The 24,837-nt window shown below is 45.8% G+C and overlaps 1 protein-coding gene across 1 annotated transcript in view; it reads right to left on the bottom strand.

Annotated features, from left to right (window-relative positions):
- LOC148537624 (inositol 1,4,5-triphosphate receptor associated 1-like) overlaps window positions 1–24,837 on the bottom strand; it is a gene marked incomplete at its 3' end in the record, with an annotated part of 186,260 nt that overhangs the window by 120,330 nt on the left and 41,093 nt on the right. The window contains exons 2-3 of the mRNA XM_088460517.1: window positions 20,738–20,844; window positions 11,401–11,477 (exon numbers count right to left, since the gene is read on the bottom strand). Coding sequence (XP_088316643.1) covers window positions 11,401–11,477; window positions 20,738–20,844 — 184 coding nt within the window. The remainder of the gene's footprint in view (window positions 1–11,400; window positions 11,478–20,737; window positions 20,845–24,837) is intronic.

Below are 24,837 nucleotides of genomic sequence, written 5' to 3'. Positions count from 1 at the left end.
TAAGCACAGCGCCATTATCCCATACTCCTAACACTAAGCACAGCGCCATTATCCCATACTCCTAACACTAAGCACAGCGCCATTATCTCCTACCCCTAACACTAAGCACAGCGCCATTATCTCCTACCCCTAACACTAAGCACAGCGCCATTATCTCCTACCCCTAACACTAAGCACAGCGCCATTATCTCATACTCCTAACACTAAGCACAGCGCCATTATCTCCTACCCCTAACACTAAGCACAGCGCCATTATCTCCTACCAATAACACTAAGCACAGCACCATTATCTCATACCCCTAACACTAAGCACAGCACCATTATCTCATACTCCTAACACTAAGCACAGCGCCATTATCCCATACTCCTAACACTAAGCACAGCGCCATTATCTCATACTCCTAACACTAAGCACAGCACCATTATCCCATACTCCTAACACTAAGCACAGCGCCATTATCTCATACTCCTAACACTAAGCACAGTGCCATTATCTCATACTCCTAACACTAAGCACAGCGCCATTATCCCATACTCCTAACACTAAGCACAGCGCCATTATCTCATACTCCTAACACTAAGCACAGCGCCATTATCTCATACTCCTAACACTAAGCACAGCGCCATTATCTCATACCCCTAACACTAAGCACAGCGCCATTATCTCATACTCCTAACACTAAGCACAGCGCCATTATCTCATACTCCTAACACTAAGCACAGCGCCATTATCTCATACTCCTAACACTAAGCACAGCGCCATTATCTCATACCCCTAACACTAAGCACAGCGCCATTATCTCACACTCCTAACACTAAGCACAGCGCCATTATCTCATACTCCTAACACTAAGCACAGCGCCATTATCTCATACTCCTACCACTAAGCACAGCGCCATTATCTCATACTCCTAACACTAAGCACAGCGCCATTATCTCATACTCCTAACACTAAGCACAGCGCCTAAGCACAGCGCCATTATCTCCTACCCCTAACACTAAGCACAGCGCCATTATCCCATACCCCTAACACTAAGCACAGCGCCATTATCCCATACTCCTAACACTAAGCACAGCGCCATTATCTCATACTCCTAACACTAAGCACAGTGCCATTATCTCATACTCCTAACACTAAGCACAGCGCCATTATCTCATACTCCTAACACTAAGCACAGCGCCATTATCTCACACTCCTAACACTAAGCACAGCGCCATTATCTCATACTCCTAACACTAAGCACAGCGCCATTATCTCATACTCCTACCACTAAGCACAGCGCCATTATCTCATACTCCTAACACTAAGCACAGCGCCATTATCTCATACTCCTAACACTAAGCACAGCGCCTAAGCACAGCGCCATTATCTCCTACCCCTAACACTAAGCACAGTGCCATTATCTCATACTCCTAACACTAAGCACAGCGCCATTATCTCATACCCCTAACACTAAGCACAGCGCCATTATCTCATACTCCTAACACTAAGCACAGCGCCATTATCTCATACTCCTAACACTAAGCACAGCACCATTATCTCATACTCCTAACACTAAGCACAGCGCCATTATCCCATACTCCTAACACTAAGCACAGCGCCATTATCCCATACTCCTACCACTAAGCACAGCGCCATTATCCCATACTCCTAACACTAAGCACAGCGCCATTATCCCATACCCCTAACACTAAGCACAGCGCCATTATCCCATACTCCTAACACTAAGCACAGCGCCATTATCCCATACTCCTAACACTAAGCACAGCGCCATTATCTCATACTCCTAACACTAAGCACAGCGCCTAAGCACAGCGCCATTATCCCATACTCCTAACACTAAGCACAGCGCCATTATCTCATACTCCTAACACTAAGCACAGCGCCATTATCTCATACTCCTAACACTAAGCACAGCGCCATTATCTCCTACCCCTAACACTAAGCACAGCGCCATTATCTCATACTCCTAACACTAAGCACAGCGCCATTATCTCATACTCCTAACACTAAGCACAGCGCCATTATCTCATACTCCTAACACTAAGCACAGCGCCATTATCTCATACTCCTAACACTAAGCACAGCGCCATTATCCCATACTCCTAACACTAAGCACAGCGCCATTATCCCATACTCCTAACACTAAGCACAGCGCCATTATCCCATACTCCTAACACTAAGCACAGCGCCATTATCCCATACTCCTAACACTAAGCACAGCGCCATTATCTCATACTCCTAACACTAAGCACAGCGCCATTATCCCATACTCCTAACACTAAGCACAGCGCCATTATCTCATACTCCTAACACTAAGCACAGCGCCATTATCTCATACTCCTAACACTAAGCACAGCGCCATTATCTCATACTCCTAACACTAAGCACAGCGCCATTATCCCATACTCCTAACACTAAGCACAGCGCCATTATCTCATACTCCTAACACTAAGCACAGCGCCATTATCCCATACTCCTAACACTAAGCACAGCGCCATTATCTCATACTCCTAACACTAAGCACAGCGCCATTATCTCATACTCCTAACACTAAGCACAGCGCCATTATCCCATACTCCTAACACTAAGCACAGCGCCATTATTTCATACTCCTAACACTAAGCACAGCGCCATTATCCCATACTCCTAACACTAAGCACAGCGCCATTATCTCATACTCCTAACACTAAGCACAGCGCCATTATCTCATACTCCTAACACTAAGCACAGCGCCATTATCTCATACTCCTAACACTAAGCACAGCGCCATTATCTCATACTCCTAACACTAAGCACAGCGCCATTATCTCATACTCCTAACACTAAGCACAGCGCCATTATCCCATACTCCTAACACTAAGCACAGCGCCATTATCTCATACTCCTAATACTAAGCACAGCGCCATTATCTCATACTCCTAACTCTAAGCACAGTGCCATTATCTCATACCCCTAACACTAAGCACAGCACCATTATCTCATACTCCTAACACTAAGCACAGCGCCATTATCCCATACTCCTAACACTAAGCACAGCGCCATTATCCCATACTCCTAACACTAAGCACAGCGCCATTATCCCATACTCCTAACACTAAGCACAGCGCCATTATCTCATACTCCTAACACTAAGCACAGCGCCATTATCCCATACTCCTAACACTAAGCACAGCGCCATTATCTCATACTCCTAACACTAAGCACAGCGCCATCATCTCATACTCCAAACACTAAGCACAGCGCCATTATCCCATACTCCTAACACTAAGCACAGCGCCATTATCCCATACTCCTAACACTAAGCACAGCGCTATTATCTCATACTCCTAACACTAAGCACAGCGCCATTATCTCCTACCCCTAACACTAAGCACAGCGCCATTATCTCATACTCCTAACACTAAGCACAGCGCTATTATCTCATACTCCAAACACTAAGCACAGCGCCATTATCTCCTACCCCTAACACTAAGCACAGCGCCATTATCTCATACTCCTAACACTAAGCACAGCGCCATTATCTCATACTCCTAACACTAAGCACAGCGCCATTATCCCATACCCCTAACACTAAGCACAGCGCCATTGTCTCATACTCCTAACACTAAGCACAGCGCTATTATCTCATACTCCAAACACTAAGCACAGCGCCATTATCTCCTACCCCTAACACTAAGCACAGCGCCATTATCTCATACTCCTAACACTAAGCACAGCGCCATTATCCCATACCCCTAACACTAAGCACAGCGCCATTATCTCATACTCCTAACACTAAGCACAGCGCCGTTATCTCATACTCCTAACACTAAGCACAGCGCCGTTATCTCATACCCCTAACACTAAGCACAGCGCCGTTATCTCATACTCCTAACACTAAGCACAGCGCCGTTATCTCATACCCCTAACACTAAGCACTGCGCCGTTATCTCATACTCCTAACACTAAGCACAGCGCCGTTATCTCATACTCCTAACACTAAGCACAGCGCTATTATCTCATACTCCTAACACTAAGCACAGCGCTATTATCTCATACTCCAAACACTAAGCACAGCGCCATTATCTCATACTCCTAACACTAAGCACAGCGCCATTATCCCATACTCCTAACACTAAGCACAGCGCCATTATCTCATACTCCTAATACTAAGCACAGCGCCATTATCTCATACTCCTAACTCTAAGCACAGTGCCATTATCTCATACCCCTAACACTAAGCACAGCACCATTATCTCATACTCCTAACACTAAGCACAGCGCCATTATCCCATACTCCTAACACTAAGCACAGCGCCATTATCCCATACTCCTAACACTAAGCACAGCGCCATTATCCCATACTCCTAACACTAAGCACAGCGCCATTATCTCATACTCCTAACACTAAGCACAGCGCCATTATCCCATACTCCTAACACTAAGCACAGCGCCATTATCTCATACTCCTAACACTAAGCACAGCGCCATCATCTCATACTCCAAACACTAAGCACAGCGCCATTATCCCATACTCCTAACACTAAGCACAGCGCCATTATCCCATACTCCTAACACTAAGCACAGCGCTATTATCTCATACTCCTAACACTAAGCACAGCGCCATTATCTCCTACCCCTAACACTAAGCACAGCGCCATTATCTCATACTCCTAACACTAAGCACAGCGCTATTATCTCATACTCCAAACACTAAGCACAGCGCCATTATCTCCTACCCCTAACACTAAGCACAGCGCCATTATCTCATACTCCTAACACTAAGCACAGCGCCATTATCTCATACTCCTAACACTAAGCACAGCGCCATTATCCCATACCCCTAACACTAAGCACAGCGCCATTGTCTCATACTCCTAACACTAAGCACAGCGCTATTATCTCATACTCCAAACACTAAGCACAGCGCCATTATCTCCTACCCCTAACACTAAGCACAGCGCCATTATCTCATACCCCTAACACTAAGCACAGCGCCATTATCTCATACTCCTAACACTAAGCACAGCGCCATTATCTCATACTCCTAACACTAAGCACAGCACCATTATCTCATACTCCTAACACTAAGCACAGCGCCATTATCTCATACTCCTAACACTAAGCACAGCGCCATTATCTCATACTCCTAACACTAAGCACAGCGCCGTTATCTCATACCCCTAACACTAAGCACTGCGCCATTATCTCATACCCCTAACACTAAGCACAGCGCCATTATCCCATACCCCTAACACTAAGCACAGCACCATTATCTCATACTCCTAACACTAAGCACAGCGCCATTATCTCATACTCCTAACACTAAGCACAGCGCCATTATCTCATACTCCTAACACTAAGCACAGCGCCGTTATCTCATACCCCTAACACTAAGCACTGCGCCATTATCTCATACTCCTAACACTAAGCACAGCGCCATTATCTCATACTCCTAACACTAAGCACAGCGCTATTATCTCATACTCCTAACACTAAGCACAGCGCCATTATCTCATACTCCTAACTGTAAGCACAGCGCCATTATCTCATACTCCTAACACTAAGCACAGCGCTATTATCTCATACTCCAAACACTAAGCACAGCGCCATTATCTCATACTCCTAACACTAAGCACAGCGCTATTATCTCATACTCCAAACACTAAGCACAGCGCCATTATCTCCTACCCCTAACACTAAGCACAGCGCCATTATCTCATACTCCTAACACTAAGCACAGCGCCATTATCTCATACTGCTAACACTAAGCACAGCGCCATTATCCCATACCCCTAACACTAAGCACAGCGCCATTATCTCATACTCCTAACACTAAGCACAGCGCCATTATCTCATACTCCTAACACTAAGCACAGCGCCATTATCTCATACTCCTAACACTAAGCACAGCGCCATTATCTCATACTCCTAACACTAAGCACAGCGCCGTTATCTCATACTCCTAACTCTAAGCACAGCGCCATTATCTCATACCCCTAACACTAAGCACAGCGCCATTATCTCCTACCCCTAACACTAAGCACAGCGCCATCATCTCATACTCCTAACACTAAGCACAGCGCCATTATCTCATACTCCTAACACTAAGCACAGCGCCATTATCTCATACCCCTAACACTAAGCACAGCGCCATTATCTCCTACCCCTAACACTAAGCACAGCGCCATTATCTCATACTCCTAACACTAAGCACAGCGCCTAAGCACAGCGCCATTATCTCATACCCCTAACACTAAGCACAGCGCCATTATCTCATACCCCTAACACTAAGCACAGCGCCATTATCTCATACTCCTAACACTAAGCACTGCGCCATTATCTCATACTCCTAACACTAAGCACAGCGCCATTATCTCATACTCCTAACACTAAGCACAGCGCCATTATCTCATACTCCTAACACTAAGCACAGCGCCATTATCCCATACTCCTAACACTAAGCACAGCGCCATTATCTCATACTCCTAACACTAAGCACAGCGCCATTATCCCATACTCCTAACACTAAGCACAGCGCCATTATCTCATACTCCTAACACTAAGCACAGCGCCATTATCCCATACTCCTAACACTAAGCACAGCGCCATTATCTCATACTCCTAACACTAAGCACAGCGCCATTATCCCATACTCCTAACACTAAGCACAGCGCCATTATCTCATACTCCTAACACTAAGCACAGCGCCATTATCTCATACTCCTAACACTAAGCACAGCGCCATTATCTCATACTCCTAACACTAAGCACAGCGCCATTATCTCATACTCCTAACACTAAGCACAGCGCCATTATCTCATACACCTAACACTAAGCCATTATCCCATACTCCTAACACTAAGCACAGCGCCATTATCTCATACTCCTAACACTAAGCACAGCGCCATTATCCCATACTCCTAACACTAAGCACAGCGCCATTATCTCATACCCCTAACACTAAGCACAGCGCCATCATCTCATACTCCAAACACTAAGCACAGCGCCATTATCCCATACTCCTAACACTAAGCACAGCGCCATTATCCCATACTCCTAACACTAAGCACAGCGCTATTATCTCATACTCCTAACACTAAGCACAGCGCCATTATCTCATACTCCTAACACTAAGCACAGCGCCATTATCTCCTACCCCTAACACTAAGCACAGCGCCATTATCTCATACTCCTAACACTAAGCACAGCGCTATTATCTCATACTCCAAACACTAAGCACAGCGCCATTATCTCCTACCCCTAACACTAAGCACAGCGCCATTATCTCATACTGCTAACACTAAGCACAGCGCCATTATCTCATACTCCTAACACTAAGCACAGCGCCATTATCCCATACTCCTAACACTAAGCACAGCGCCATTATCTCATACTCCTAACACTAAGCACAGCGCCATTATCTCCTACCCCTAACACTAAGCACAGCGCCATTATCCCATACCCCTAACACTAAGCACAGCGCCATTATCTCCTACCCCTAACACTAAGCACAGCGCCATCATCTCATACTCCTAACACTAAGCACAGCGCCATTATCTCATACCCCTAACACTAAGCACAGCGCCATTATCTCCTACCCCTAACACTAAGCACAGCGCCATTATCTCATACTCCTAACACTAAGCACAGCGCCTAAGCACAGCGCCATTATCTCATACCCCTAACACTAAGCACAGCGCCATTATCTCATACCCCTAACACTAAGCACAGCGCCATTATCTCATACTCCTAACACTAAGCACTGCGCCATTATCTCATACTCCTAACACTAAGCACAGCGCCATTATCTCATACTCCTAACACTAAGCACAGCGCCATTATCTCATACTCCTAACACTAAGCACAGCGCCATTATCTCATACTCCTAACACTAAGCACAGCGCCATTATCTCATACTCCTAACACTAAGCACAGCGCCATTATCCCATACTCCTAACACTAAGCACAGCGCCATTATCTCATACCCCTAACACTAAGCACAGCGCCATTATCTCATACTCCTAACACTAAGCACAGCGCCATTATCTCATACTCCTAACACTAAGCACAGCGCCATTATCTCATACTCCTAACACTAAGCACAGCGCCATTATCTCATACTCCTAACACTAAGCACAGCGCCATTATCTCATACTCCTAACACTAAGCACAGCGCCATTATCTCATACTCCTAACACTAAGCACAGCGCCATTATCTCATACTCCTAACACTAAGCACAGCGCCATTATCTCATACACCTAACACTAAGCACAGCGCCATTATCTCATACTCCTAACACTAAGCACAGCGCCATTATCTCATACTGCTAACACTAAGCACAGCGCCATTATCTCATACTCCTAACACTAAGCACAGCGCCATTATCTCATACTCCTAACACTAAGCACAGCGCCATTATCCCATACTCCTAACACTAAGCACAGCGCCATTATCCCATACTCCTAACACTAAGCACAGCACCATTATCTCATACTCCTAACACTAAGCACAGCGCCATTATCTCATACTCCTAACACTAAGCACAGCGCCATTATCTCCTACCCCTAACACTAAGCACAGCGCCATTATCCCATACTCCTAACACTAAGCACAGCGCCATTATCCCATACTCCTAACACTAAGCACAGCGCCATTATCCCATACTCCTAACACTAAGCACAGCGCCATTATCTCATACTCCTAACACTAAGCACAACGCCATTATCTCATACTCCTAACACTAAGCACAGCGCCATTATCCCATACTCCTAACACTAAGCACAGCGCCATTATCCCATACTCCTAACACTAAGCACAGCGCCATTATCCCATACTCCTAACACTAAGCACAGCGCCATTATCTCATACTCCTAACTGTAAGCACAGCGCCATTATCCCATACTCCTAACACTAAGCACAGCGCCATTATCCCATACTCCTAACACTAAGCACAGCGCCATTATCTCATACTCCTAACACTAAGCACAGCGCCATTATCCCATACTCCTAACACTAAGCACAGCGCCATTATCTCATACTCCTAACACTAAGCACAGCGCCATTATCTCATACTCCTAACTGTAAGCACAGCGCCATTATCCCATACCCCTAACACTAAGCACAGCGCCATTATCTCATACTGCTAACACTAAGCACAGCGCCATTATCTCCTACCCCTAACACTAAGCACAGCGCCATTATCCCATACTCCTAACACTAAGCACAGCGCCATTATCTCACACTCCTAACACTAAGCACAGCGCCATTATCCCATACCCCTAACACTAAGCACAGCGCCATTATCCCATACTCCTAACACTAAGCACAGCGCCATTATCTCATACTCCTAACACTAAGCACAGCGCCATTATCTCATACTCCTAACACTAAGCACAGCGCCATTATCCCATACCCCTAACACTAAGCACAGCGCCATTATCTCCTACCCCTAACACTAAGCACAGCGCCATTATCCCATACTCCTAACACTAAGCACAGCGCCATTATCTCATACTGCTAACACTAAGCACAGCGCCATTATCTCATACTCCTAACACTAAGCACAGCGCCATTATCTCATACTCCTAACTGTAAGCACAGTGCCATTATCTCATACTCCTAACACTAAGCACAGCGCCATTATCTCATACTCCTAACACTAAGCACAGCGCCATTATCTCATACTCCTAACACTAAGCACAGCGCCATTATCTCATACCCCTAACACTAAGCACAGCGCCATTATCTCATACTCCTAACACTAAGCACAGCGCCATTATCTCATACTCCTAACACTAAGCACAGCGCCATTATCTCATACTCCTAACACTAAGCACAGCGCCATTATCTCCTACCCCTAACACTAAGCACAGCGCCATTATCTCATACTCCTAACACTAAGCACTGCGCCATTATCTCATACTCCTAACACTAAGCACAGCGCCATTATCTCATACTCCTAACACTAAGCACTGCGCCATTATCTCATACTCCTAACACTAAGCACAGCGCCATTATCTCATACTCCTAACACTAAGCAGAGCGCCATTATCTCATATCCCTAACACTAAGCAGAGCGCCATTATCTCATACTCCTAACACTAAGCACAGCGCCATTATCTCATACTCCTAACACTAAGCACAGCGCCATTATCTCATATCCCTAACACTAAGCAGAGCGCCATTATCTCATACTCCTAACACTAAGCACAGCGCCATTATCTCATACTCCTAACACTAAGCACAGCGCCATTATCTCATATCCCTAACACTAAGCAGAGCGCCATTATCTCATACTCCTAACACTAAGCACAGCGCCATTATCTCATACTCCTAACACTAAGCACAGCGCCATTATCTCATACTCCTAACACTAAGCACAGCGCCATTATCTCATACTCCTAACACTAAGCACAGCGCCATTATCCCATACTGCTAACACTAAGCACAGCGCCATTATCCCATACTCCTAACACTAAGCACAGCGCCATTATCTCATACTCCTAACACTAAGCAGAGCGCCATTATCTCATACTCCTAACACTAAGCACAGCGCCATTATCTCATATCCCTAACACTAAGCAGAGCGCCATTATCTCATACTCCTAACACTAAGCACAGCGCCATTATCTCATACTCCTAACACTAAGCACAGCGCCATCATCTCATACTCCAAACACTAAGCACAGCACCATTATCTCATACCTCTAACACTAAGCACAGCGCCATTATCTCATACTCCTAACACTAAGCACAGCGCTATTATCCCATACTCCTAACACTAAGCACAGCGCCATTATCTCATACTCCTAACACTAAGCACAGCGCCATTATCCCATACTCCTAACACTAAGCACAGCACCATTATCCCATACTCCTAACACTAAGCACAGCGCCATTATCTCATACTCCTAACACTAAGCACAGCGCCATTATCTCCTACCCCTAACACTAAGCACAGCGCCATTATCTCACACTCCTAACACTAAGCACAGCGCCATTATCTCATACTCCTAACACTAAGCACAGCGCCATTATCCCATACTCCTAACACTAAGCACAGCGCCAATATCTCATACTCCTAACACTAAGCACAACGCCATTATCCCATACTCCTAACACTAAGCACAGCGCCATTATCTCATACTCCTAACACTAAGCACAGCGCCATTATCTCATACTCCTAACACTAAGCACAGCGCCATTATCTCATACTCCTAACACTAAGCACAGCGCCGTTATCTCATACTCCTAACACTAAGCACAGCGCCATTATCCCATACTCCTAACACTAAGCACAGCGCCATTATCCCATACTCCTAACACTAAGCACAGCGCCATTATCTCATATCCCTAACACTAAGCACAGCGCCGTTATCTCATACACTAAGCACAGCGCCATTCCACAACTTACCCACTGATATCAGGGAACTGCTGGATGAGGACGACGATCTGGACTGCCGGCTGCTTCTGACCGATGGACTGTGTGGTCTAGAGGACAATACACAATACTTCATACACATACATCATATAACACATCATATACACAATATATCATACACATACATCATATACACAACACACTATAACCATGTCATAAATACAACAGGCCATAAATATGCATCATATACAAAACATTTTATACACATCTCATATACACAACACGTCATACACATGTCATGAACACACGTCATATACTCATACTTCATATACAAAACATGTCATATACAAAACACGTCCTAGACATGTCATATACACACATCATATAAACACATCATAATCATACGTCCTATACACAACACGTCATACAAATATGCCATACTATCATAATTATTATTACTGGTTATTTAAATAGCGCACACATACACCACAGTGCTGTACAGCGAATATTTGTCCATTCACATCAGTCCCTGCCCCAGAGGAGCTTACACTCTATATTCCCTATCACATATACACACACATACACCACAGTGCTGTACAGAGAGTAATCAGCCATTCACATCAGTCCCTGCCCCAGAGGAGCTTACACTCTATATTCCCTGTCACATATACACACACATACACCACAGTGCTGTACAGAGAGTAATCAGCCATTCACATCAGTCCCTGCCCCAGAGGAGCTTACACTCTATATTCCCTATCACATGTACACACACATATACCGCAGCACTGTACAGAGAGTATATCAGCCATTCACATCAGTCCCTGCCCCAGAGGAGCTTACACTCTATATTCCCCATCACATGTACACACACATATACCGCAGTGCTGTACAGAAAGTATTTAGCCATTCACATCAGTCCCTGCCACAGAGGAGCTTACACTGTATATTCCCTATCACATGTACACACACATACACCGCAGTGCTGTAGAGAGAGTATATCAGTCACAGCAGTCCCTGCCCCAGAGGAGCTTACACTCTATATTCCCTATCACATGTACACACACATACACCACAGTGCTGTACAGAGAGTATATCAGCCATTCACATCAGCCCCTGCCCCAGAGGAGCTTACACTATATATACCCTATCATATATACACACACATACACCACAGTGCTGTACAGAGAGTATATCAGCCATTAACATCAGTCCCTGCCCCAGAGGAGCTTACACTCTATATTCCCCATCACATGTACACACACATATACCGCAGTGCTGTACAGAAAGTATTTAGCCATTCACATCAGTCCCTGCCACAGAGGAGCTTACACTGTATATTCCCTATCACATGTACACACACATACACCGCAGTGCTGTACAGAGAGTATATCAGTCACAGCAGTCCCTGCCCCAGAGGAGCTTACACTCTATATTCCCTATCACATGTACACACACATACACCACAGTGCTGTACAGAGAGTATATCAGCCATTCACATCAGCCCCTGCCCCAGAGGAGCTTACACTATATATACCCTATCATATATACACACACATACACCGCAGTGCTGTACAGAGAGTATATCAGCCATTCACATCAGTCCCTGCCCCAGAGGAGCTTACACTCTATATTCCCCATCACATGTACACACACATATACCGCAGTGCTGTACAGAGAGTATATCAGCCATTCACATCAGTCCCTGCCCCAGAGGAGCTTACACTCTATATTCCCTATCACATGTACACACACATATATACCACAGTGCTGTACAGAGAGTATTCAGCCATTCACATCAGTCCCTGCATGTAGGTCACATATACTACATGTCACACACGTCATATGCACAACACATCATACACATAAGTCATATGCAGAACACATCATACATCCGTCATATCCACTACACTTCGGAAACATATGTTATATACACAATGAAACACATATACAACCTGTCATACACTTAAGTCACATACATCATATACACAACACATCATACACATACATCATATACACAACACGTCATACACATACATCATATACACAACACGTCATACACATACATCATATACACAACACGTCATACACATACATCATATACACAACACGTCATACACATACATCATATACACAACACGTCATTTGCTTTTTTTCAGTTACATAGTTGTTTAGTCTTTAGCAGCACAGACTATACACAGTGACTACACTGTAAACCTTCTTGGAGGCTTTGAACCATTATCTCATTGTCAGCAGCTTCTGCAGGAATAGTAGGCGAAGGCTGGATAAGCGTGAGTATAACTAAGAATACTATGTTTTTTGCTGTATGGCTGTTGATGACAGCCTTGTTGCTGGGCAGATTATAAGGCTGTCTGGTCAGCTGGTTGGGTGAGCCAATGATATTGCGTGAGGGAGTGGTCAGATGATCAGTATATATTGGCTTGCTTGAATGTAGACAGCCTCATTTTTCTGGATCTTTGAAACAGGATCGGGCTGAGTATCTTTGCTCCTTTTTATACATTCTTTCTTACTTTGTATTTTATTTGCCTTTCTTTGGTCCCTGTGTCCCTGCTTTCTCACTTATGCCATCTTTCAGCCAGCCATACAGTGTCCACGCCGGCTGACCCATCCCATCCCCCCACACCTCCTTGTATTAGTCCCCCCACCTGCTTCGCTTTTCTCATGTGTGGGCAGCACCCCCCTCAACCCCCTCACCTGCCAAGGTTTCCCCAGGCACCGGTGGCTTCTGCCTGCGCAAGCAAGCTCCGGCAGCTTACTTGCCTCTGCCTCGCCTGTGGACTGCCCGCGTCTGCAGCCCCCGTATCCTATGTTCCCGCTGCGCACTCTGCAGTTACACACCTCCCCCCCCTTCAGCGGCTAACCCTGTGGTGTAGTCCCCAGATGGGTTGGCTATGCCACCCCCCAGCTTTGGGTGGTTCCGGTGCCCTGCCCTTGTGGCGGGCCTGGCAGCCATCTTAAAATCCCGGTGGCCATTTTGGGCGGTGCGCCTCAGCACTGCTCGCCAGGGCAACCATTCTGCCACCCCTGTTAGGGCCCACAGGCCCCCCCCCTTCACCCAGGCAGATTGCCACAGGCAGCGGGATCACATTTTTTCTGCATGCCTCTTCCACGCAAGGCCCTGTTACCTCCACTCCCAGTGTCTTCCTCACTTCTCATTTTGTTTAGGGGGTTCTGGGCAGGCCCCCCCCCCATGGCAGATGTCATTGTTTCTCCAGGCTTGCTCCCCATTTCAACAAACCCCCCCATTTTTCCTAATTTCCTCTTATCAATGTCTCCTCAACCTCCCCCCCGCCCCTTTTGCATGTACCATTCCTCATCTTACACCTCTATTCCACCAGGTGCCCCCCCCCACCTTTTTATTTTCATTTTATTTTCTCCCTGCGACCATTGGCTGCTCCTGGGTGCACCAGTTTCCCCCTCACTTCCGGGTTGCCTGCCAGCTCTATTATCTGTCCGGCCACTCACTTCCCCCGCTCCCACAACAGGGCCTCCTGTGCTTTTCCTTACCTATTTCCTGTAGATGCGGGAGGAGTTTTGTGAGAAGACTCGAGCGGCTGTTGATTCTGTATGTGTCGAGACGGCTCCGGCGGTCAAGCCGGTGGCTGCTCCGCGTAAAATCTTTGAAGATGATGTTGTGGGACCACCTGGTTCTGTTACTGGTCTGCCTGCCTCCGCGGTGGTTCCTCAAGATGATGCAGTAGTTAGTGCGGCTACTGTTCCAGTGCGGTGGCTAGTTCGGATAATGATCCAGTGCGTGTTGAGATGGCCATGGCGGACGAGTTGGCAGCTCCACCGCGTGAAAACATTGAAGATGGCTTCCTCGCAGAAGCATTGTAGAGGAGGTTCTGGGCCCACCTGGTTATGGTGAGTATGATTTGCTATGAATCCACTTTGTGTCTTTCACCTTCTGTTTACCTGGCGCGCCAGCATATAATTGACAGGAGGGTTGCGCAGCGTAAAAGAGAGGGGGGTTTAACACTCGCCTATGTAATTTTTCACATATATTTTAACCCTTTAACACTTAGTAATTACTTGCACACTTCTATACTTTACACTGCACTGTCACTCCTTTTACATTTTTCGTGTGATGCCCTGGGGGGGTCCTGGGCTGGATGTTATTTTGGGGTGCTCTGCGCCCTGGACCTGAACAGTTTAGTGTAGGGACTGCTAGTGACAGAGAAGCCTTGACGTGGCCTAGCAGCTTCCCATGTATTTGCAAATGCATGCAACTAATATCTCTTGATTTCTATTACCATATAGTCTTCATATATTGTTGCTAGTATAATTCAGTGTGCTGAGGAACAATAGGGGGTTAAACCCCCCCTCTCTTTTCTACTTGGTATGACCCCTCCCTTTCATGCACCTGAAAAAAGTACTACCAGATTGATTGAGCAGCTGCCATTTTTTGGTTTGTGATTTTTTTTGTTTAGGGTTGCGCAGCGGTTAGACGATAATTAGGCGATAATTCCAGGGAGGCTGATGACGCAGGCTATAGGGGTTAGGAAACAAGGATACTATACATTGTGTGAATTCAGTGTTTTCTGTGCGCTTTGCGTTTCAGCGAATAAGGATCCGCAGAAGTAAAATTTGCTGCATTTTCTCGCTCATTATGGGATGTCATAGGGTGGAATAAGGCTACATAGGTGAGTGTCGCAATTTTTGTGAATATAATAGTTTGGTTGTAGGGCATGCTCAGCTTTGCCAGGGGATATTTCGTGAGCGGATTGCGGAACATGGGCAGTTTTATTAATATATCTGTTTTTGTGATTTACATGTTTGTCTGGTCCAGAACTTTGGCATGGGGTGAATTTATGCCCAATGCGGGCGGAACCATGACGGTAGGGTGGTTATGCCTTTTGGGAATAAAAGCTGTTTAGTTTTGTTTATAGGTGTCACAGCAGCGTCTACCCCCTTTGGTCACGGGGCTGCCCCCGCATACCCTCTTATAAATATGGGTAAGCATGGTTCAGGAGGCGGCGGGGGGGAAGATGTTTCACCAGTTATGATCCCCGATGCCCCCGGAGGTCGGGCTGGTGTTTGCCCTCACCTGTGGAGTTGAGCTCCTGGATTAGGACTGCCAACATTAAAGGGGGGGGTTTAGCTCCCGACTTAGGGGTTAGCTCCAAGGGAGTTAGTTAAGGCTCAGTCGCCATTTTGTTTTGCTGCTTTTTCTCTGTGGTTATAGCTAACTTGGTAGGTAGAATTTTGTTGTGGTTCTAGGGTTTTTTATTCGTTTTCGTTGGACGTTGGTATAGCCTCTCCTTGACAGGACACCCCGCAGTTTGCATTCTGTCGGGATTTATTACTGATGTTTGCCGGCCAAGGTTTGGGGCAGAGGATTTTTCCTGGGGTAGATGGCGGTGCTTTTCCTTGTCCCCCTGCAGTATCTATGTATCTCTCCGGTGGGGTGGTTCCCACGCAGGTTGCGGGTGAGTTTCGGTTAGTGCAGCATTCATCCTATACATGGTGGTATCCTATGCATTGTGTAGTTCCGTTCATTATGCCATCCCCGAGGTTCCTCAGAGCAGTTTCTACATTTTGACCAGTTCTTTGGTTTTACTTCGCAGTTTTGGTGAATTAGCAGATAAATGTTCGCCTTCGGGCGGTGTGTTTTTTCAGCACTTATTTTTAGAAATCCTTTTATTTACATTGGCTGGTTGACGCCGGCACTGATCAGGTCGGTGTAGCACATCATCTAATCTGATTTCTCGTCATAGGTGCAGGAAGGAGTGGCGTCTGTTCGGATCCCCTTTTTTCTGCGCTGGCACCTTTTTTCCGTGTTTTGGGTGTTCCAGTTGCACATGACATGATGGACGGTTAGGTATCCTGTTTGGCTGTAGATCGAGATAGTTGCGATAGTAGGTTATGGATTTTTCTGCGCTTGTCATTGGCCCCAGGTTTGGTATGATGCAGGTTTTAGGAATAATTTGTTGCTGTTGGAGCCGTTTCCCTATTTTCGTGCCCGTATAAATCTGGTCAGTGCGACCGAGTTGGTGGATTAATTAATTTCTAGTGCAACAGAATTGGGTTTAGCTCATGCCATCAACTACCGACGCTCTCTGCGTTTGCTTTGTCATTTCGTTTTGTGAGCTTAGGTATCGAATATTAGTTTCGAACATGCAATATTGCGCTGCGGTCTCTTGTGCCAAGGATACTCCACACGTAAGCGCCTGCCTGGCAATTTTGGTGAGTTTATGGTGCCCAGCCATCTATGGAGGGTTAGTTTTTCAATATTTTGCTGGTATTTATGTTACTTCTTTGTTTGGAACCATTCGCAGCAGGGTGGGTCCAAAGCTACTGGTGGCTGCGCTAGCAGAGATCACATTCTATTGAATCTAAAAGGTATTTATGAACATCCCAGTCATTTATTACATGTTGGGTGAAGGGGTTCCCTTCTCGCGGCGCCTCCTTGCGGCCCTGTAATGAGCAGTTTTGATGACTTTGCTTGTGGTTACGGGTCAGGCAGCTTCTGACGGGTGTTAGGCCTCTCTTTTTCATTTGAACTTCTCGGCTGTAAGTTTCGGAGCATTTAGTTTGGTAGAGGGGGTGGCTGTCAGTAAGACGTCTTCATCGTCAGGGTTTTTGTTTAAAGATATTGTTTCAGGACATCAGTGGGGCTGGGTAGTTTCGGTGGGCAGTTGGGACCAAACAGATGGGGGTGGATAGTTTATTTTTATCAACATCCTGAGGTTTATCCGGTACGCCTTGCGGTGCATTATATATGTGGCGTCCTGCTAGTTGAGCACAAGGGCGGTGTACATGCCAATGTTACCCTGCGTACCGCATTTCAGTTAGAGCGCATGGGCGGTGTACAGGCCAATCTTACCCTGCGTACCGCATTTCAGTTAGAGCGCATGGGCGGTGTACAGGCCAATCTTACCCTGTGTACCGCATTTCAGTTAGAGCGCATGGGCGGTGTACATGCCAATCTTACCCTGCGTACCGCATTTCAGTCAGAGCGCATGGGCGGTGTACAGGCCAATCTTACCCTGCGTACCGCATTTCAGTCAGAGCGCATGGGCGGTGTACAGGCCAATCTTACCCTGCGTACCGCATTTCAGTTAGAGCGCATGGGCGGTGTACAGGCCAATCTTACCCTGCGTACCGCATTTCAGTTAGAGCGCATGGGCGGTGTACAGGCCAATCTTACCCTGCGTACCGCATTTCAGTCAGAGCGCATGGGCGGTGTACAGGCCAATCTTACCCTGCGTACCGCATTTCAGTCAGAGCGCATGGGCGGTGTACATGCCAATCTTACCCTGCGTACCGCATTTCAGTCAGAGCGCATGGGCGGTGTACAGGCCAATCTTACCCTGCGTACCGCATTTCAGTCAGAGCGCATGGGCGGTGTACAGGCCAATCTTACCCTGCGTACCGCATTTCAGTTAGAGCGCATGGGCGGTGTACAGGCCAATCTTACCCTGCGTACCGCATTTCAGTCAGAGCGCATGGGCGGTGTACAGGCCAATCTTACCTTGCGTACCGCATTTCAGTTAGAGCGCATGGGCGGTGTACAGGCCAATCTTACCCTGCGTACCGCATTTCAGTTAGAGCGCATGGGCGGTGTACAGGCCAATCTTACCTTGCGTACCGCATTTCAGTTAGAGCGCATGGGCGGTGTACAGGCCAATCTTACCCTGCGTACCGCATTTCAGTCAGAGCGCATGGGCGGTGTACAGGCCAATCTTACCCTGCGTACCGCATTTCAGTTAGAGCGCATGGGCGGTGTACAGGCCAATCTTACCCTGCGTACCGCATTTCAGTTCTCTGCTGTTTTGGTCAAAGTTTTGGTTGGGGTCGATTCTATGCTTTTAGCTTCTAGTATTCATTTCCTTCACATCGGGGCAGCTATTGGCGCAGCGACAGCGGGGGCATTTTATGCAGAGCTTAGGGTGTGAAAGTGGCTGCCTATTGAGAGATATATATATATAAGTTATGACTTGGACGTATTATTACTAATATAAGTTGAGGCGCAGGGCAGCCCAAAAGAATCCAGCCAAGGAGCAGGTGGGGGTACGCTGCAGCTCAGTGGCTTTATGTGGCGTAAGTTACGTTGTTGGGGCACTTGCCCTCGATGAACCTGGCGAATTTGTCCTGCTCCGCACGAGGGGACCCGGGCGCTTTTGTACGGAAGCGTCTCGGATTGGCCCAGCAGGGAAGTGGGACCCGCGCAGCATTAGTGCGTTTAGAGGGGGGACGTGTCAGTTGTTCCCCGAGTATTGGAGCGATGTAAAAGCTAGAACTGAGTCTGCAGCGTCTCTTTGCCACCCTGGTTAGGGTAATTAATTATAAATAAAAGCTGTGACCTTTTAGCCAAGCTCTTGTTGTCTGTGTCGTTATTTATTATGGGGGGTATCCACTTAGCGATATACAAACGAGAGCACGATTGCGACATTGCAATCGTGCCATCGTTTGTATAGCTAGTGATGTGCGTTCATTCGTTCAGTCCCGGCAGATCCCTCATCCCCCCACATGCAAAACCTGACGAGATCGTCAGGTTTACCTGCATGTACGGGCGATGTCGGAAGTGACCCAAGGGCACGCGCATCACGGATCGCTTCCGTCCAAAACATGCACGATGCATGCACGCGATTGCACGATAACGACATCATTATCGTGCAATCACTTGTTTAAATCGCTAAGTGGATACCCCCCATAAGTTTAAGTTAAGTAAGCTAGACAAGGTTGTTAAAGGTTTGAAGCAATAAACCAATGTATATCTTAGTTATACTGACACTGGAAACCATTATACAAGATAAACCTTTCGCCGTCACAAGTATTCCCAATGAGCCACACAATTATGGCCGCCAGCATCCATATGCATACGTGCCAACTCTCCCTCATTGTCAGGGAGACTCCCTGACTTATCATCAGTCTCCCTGTCTCCCTGAAGAGTCTGCCAATCTCCCTCATTTCACCTTACCCCCATTAAGACACTGTTATATAAAAGAAAAAACAGAGATATATACATTCAAATGGGATCATTAGTATAATTTCCCTGCATTGGTTATAAGGCACAATGATCCCTATGGCTACATGTATTTGCTGAGAAGTATCAGTGTGTTTCCATCAACAAGTAGATCTTACTAACTGCTTTGGGGCTCATTTACATGTGGATGTAAATCAATGTTATGACACGCCCCTCAGATGTAGCAGGACACGCCCACTTTACCGCCGCGCTCATAGGTGCTGCTTTCACAATCTCCCTGAAATGCTTTTTCAAAAGTAGGCAATTATGTCCATATGTTGTTTGCCTGGTGTCTGATGATTACATGTGTGACATTGTGTAAAGTGCTATAACACGTGACTGACATGACAGAACATACATATCATGCATGTGGCCACTTACCTATTTATTTCAAGACAATTTTCCTCTGAGCTTTCCTGTAGTGAATTCTGAGGTACAGGCAGGATTATTGCTGGCGGGAAACAGGTTCTACCCCCGGATCCTGTATCCTGTGATCAATGACATAATCCAATTATTCCTTTCCTTCCGGTATTTCAGTCACTTACTGATCTCTGCCAAACAGGTCATGTTTTAAGGATCCATTTGACCCGGTCAATAATTGTGCGATCAGACACATGGACAGCCGTCCTATCTGCGGCGTTATCAGGGGCGTATCTATAATGGGTGCAGGGTGTGCGGGGAACACAGGCCCCCTCCTCTCTAGAAATGCCCCTGAGTCCTATGTCCCTTAGACTTAGAGCTGATACAAAAAGGCAATTTAAAGAAAAGCGATCCACATTAAATAGGGCAACACTCAAACCAATGGTGATTATCACTTGATCACCCTAATAACAGTATACAGAGAAAAACAAGAAAGTTTCAGTGCGCTCCTAATGGGATTCAGGAGAACTTCTAAATAAGTTACAATTAATATGTCCACAATAATTCTATTTCAAACCCGTCATGATGTCACTACTCCATAGATCCACCTTGGTTATTTTAACCGCTGTGTTTTAGAGACAATCCTTATAATTTCTATGTCTAAACGACGTGATGATTTCACCATTCAATTCATCCACAAGGGTGGCTGTAATATACCACTAGCATATATGCCTATCTTACCCTGCGTACCGCAGGGTAACTGCAATGTAATGATGTGCTGGGCATATATGCTAGTGTTAGGGACCTGCAGAAAAATGGGGTCCCTTGATGCTGGGCTGCAGGCTTAAATGCTTTGATCAAATCATGACAAAATCCCCTTTGTTTTATTTGCTGCACACACATAAATTTACAGTATATTATTGTTAGCGCCGTTAGCAAAAGTTTTTCTGTTTTGTATACAGATTCACCATTCCAATACATTTTCAGTTCTATTCCTCTTTTAGATGCGGCTCTTCTTTTGTGCAGACTTCTTATGGTATATGTCCATGGAAAACACAAAGAGAGGTAGCCACCATAGCATAAAATCTTTTACACTTTATTAGGAATATACTTAGAAACATAAAAATGGAAGCGTACCGAATATGACCTTTTGAGAAAGGTACACTAACACATATAGGGGTATTATTATGCTCCCCCTATAGAGCGTTACCTTCCCCGTCTGGGTATGCGTCCAATATAATCACCAACGCGTTTCAACCACTATCTGGGTCTTTATCAAGGTGTGAAGTGATGCTGCAGTGACCAGCTATATATAGGGGACCAGGGACCGCCTTAGTTTTTCTCTTAACAATTACTTACATAGGTCTTGGAGCTGTCTATTAGTTCTTTGGTGCTGAGGACCAGCGTGCTCCCTATGGCGTCCCACGTGACTTCTATCGTGATGCGGAAGTGATTGCGTTCCAGCATCACCTGATGCGTTCCACGCGCCGCTACTTCCGCATCACGTGGTGCACTTATGGATTTTACAAACAGCGATAATCCAAGATCACCGCTGTTTGTCATGCAACGCTCTTGGCATGTTTTAGATGGCGAGAGCAAAGCGCTCCCTATTGCCGGCAAAGGAGACCCGGCGGTGCCTTCCTGGCTTCAACAAAGCCTTCCAGGCACTGCTGGGTCCCCGTATCATGCACATATGTAGACAGACCGTGGCAAATGCGAATTACTCCAAGCCCCATAGCTGGCAGCATTAGTATCATAGGTGGTGTGTTAGTAGTACAATGTTACAGTCGGTGGGTATTATAGGTGGTGTGTTAGTAGTACAGTGTTACAGTCGGGGGGTATTATAGGTGGTGTGTTAGTAGTACAGTGTTACAGTCGGGGGGTATTATAGGTGGTGTGTTAGTAGTACAGTGTTACAGTCGGTTATTATAGGTGGTGTGTTAGTAGTACAGTGTTACAGTCGGGGGGTATTATAGGTGGTATGTTAGTAGTACAGTGTTACAGTCAGTGGGTATTATAGGTGGTGTGTTAGTAGTACAGTGTTACAGTAGGGGGTATTATACGTGGTGTGTTAGTATAGTACAGTGTTACAGTCGGTTATTATAGGTGGTGTGTTAGTAGTACAGTGTTACAGTCGGAGGGTATTATAGGTGGTATGTTAGTAGTACAGTGTTACAGTTGGGGGTTATTATAGGTGGTGTGTTAGTAGTACAGTGTTACAGTCGGGGGGTATTATAGGTGGTGTGTTAGTAGTACAGTGTTACAGTTGGTGGGTATTATAGGTGGTGTGTTAGTATAGTACAGTGTTACAGTCGGTTATTATAGGTGGTGTGTTAGTAGTACAGTGTTACAGTCGGAGGGTATTATAGGTGGTATGTTAGTAGTACAGTGTTACAGTTGGGGGTTATTATAGGTGGTGTGTTAGTAGTACAGTGTTACAGTTGGGGGTTATTATAGGTGGTGTGTTAGTAGTACAGTGTTACAGTCGGGGGGTATTATAGGTGGTGTGTTAGTAGTACAGTGTTACAGTAGGGGGTATTATACGTGGTGTGTTAGTATAGTACAGTGTTACAGTCGGTGGGTATTATAGGTGGTGTGTTAGTATAGTACAGTGTTACAGTCGGTGGGTATTATAGGTGGTGTGTTAGTAGTACAGTGTTACAGTGGGTGGGTATTATAGGTGGTGTGTTAGTAGTACAGTGTTACAGTCGGTTATTATGGGTGGTGTGTTAGTAGTACAGTGTTACAGTCGGTGGGTATTATAGGTGGTGTCTTAGTAGTACAGTGTTACAGTTGGGGGGTATTATACGTGGTGTGTTAGTAGTACAGTGTTACAGTCGGTGGGTATTATAGGTGATGTGTTAGTAGTACAGTGTTACAGCCGGTTATTATAGGTGGTGTGTTAGTAGTACAGTGTTACAGTCGGGGGGTATTATAGGTGGTATGTTAGTAGTACAGTGTTACAGTCGGTGGGTATTATAGGTGGTGTGTTAGTAGTACAGTGTTACAGTAGGGGGTATTATACGTGGTGTGTTAGTATAGTACAGTGTTACAGTCGGTGGGTATTATAGGTGGTGTGTTAGTATAGTACAGTGTTACAGTCGGTGGGTATTATAGGTGGTGTGTTAGTAGTACAGTGTTACAGTCGGTGATTATGGGTGGTGTGTTAGAAGTACAGTGTTACAGTAGGGGGGTATTATAGGTGGTGTGTTAGTAGTACAGTGTTACTGTCGGGTATTACAGGTGGTGTGTTAGTAGTATAGTGTTACAGTCGGTGGGCATTATAGGTGGTGTGTTAGTAGTACAGTGTTACAGTGGGGGGGTATTATAGGTGATGTGTTAGTAGTACAGTGTTACAGTCGGTTATTATGGGTGGTGTCTTAGTAGTACAGTGTTACAGTCGGTGGGTATTATAGGTGGTGTGTTAGTAGTACAGTGTTACAGTCGGGTATTATAGGTGGTGTGTTAGTAGTATAGTGTTACAGTCGGTGGGTATTATAGGTGGTGTGTTAGTAGTAGAATGTTGCAGTCGGTGGGTATTATAGGTGGTGTGTTAGTGGTACAGTGTTACAGTGGGTGGGTATTATAGGTGGTGTGTTAGTAGTACAGTGTTACAGTCGGTTATTATGGGTGGTGTGTTAGTAGTACAGTGTTACAGTCGGTGGGTATTATAGGTGGTGTGTTAGTAGTACAGTGTTACAGTCGGGGGGTATTATACGTGGTGTGTTAGTAGTACAGTGTTACAGTCGGTGGGTATTATAGGTGATGTTTTAGTAGTACAGTGTTACAGTTGGTTATTATGGGTGGTGTGTTAGTAGTACAGTGTTACAGTCGGTGGGTATTATAGGTGGTGTGTTAGTAGTACAGTGTTACAGTCGGGGGGTATTATAGGTGGTATGTTAGTAGTACAGTGTTACAGTAGGGGGTATTATAGGTGGTGTGTTAGTATAGTACACTTTTACAGTCGGAAGGTATTATAGGTGGTGTGTTAGTAGTACAGTGTTACAGTCGGGTATTATAGGTGGTGTGTTAGTAGTATAGTGTTACAGTCGGTGGCTATTATAGGTATTGTGTTAGTAGTACAGTGTTACAGTGGGGGGGTATTATAGGTGATGTGTTAC

This window comes from Taudactylus pleione, unplaced genomic scaffold (genome assembly GCF_031769625.1).
Source record: "Taudactylus pleione unplaced genomic scaffold, aTauple2 ptg000047l, whole genome shotgun sequence".
Taxonomy (NCBI): Eukaryota; Metazoa; Chordata; class Amphibia; order Anura; family Myobatrachidae; genus Taudactylus; species Taudactylus pleione.
Note: the sequence above shows the minus strand (reverse complement) of the source record. Positions and strands in the feature narration are given on the sequence as shown.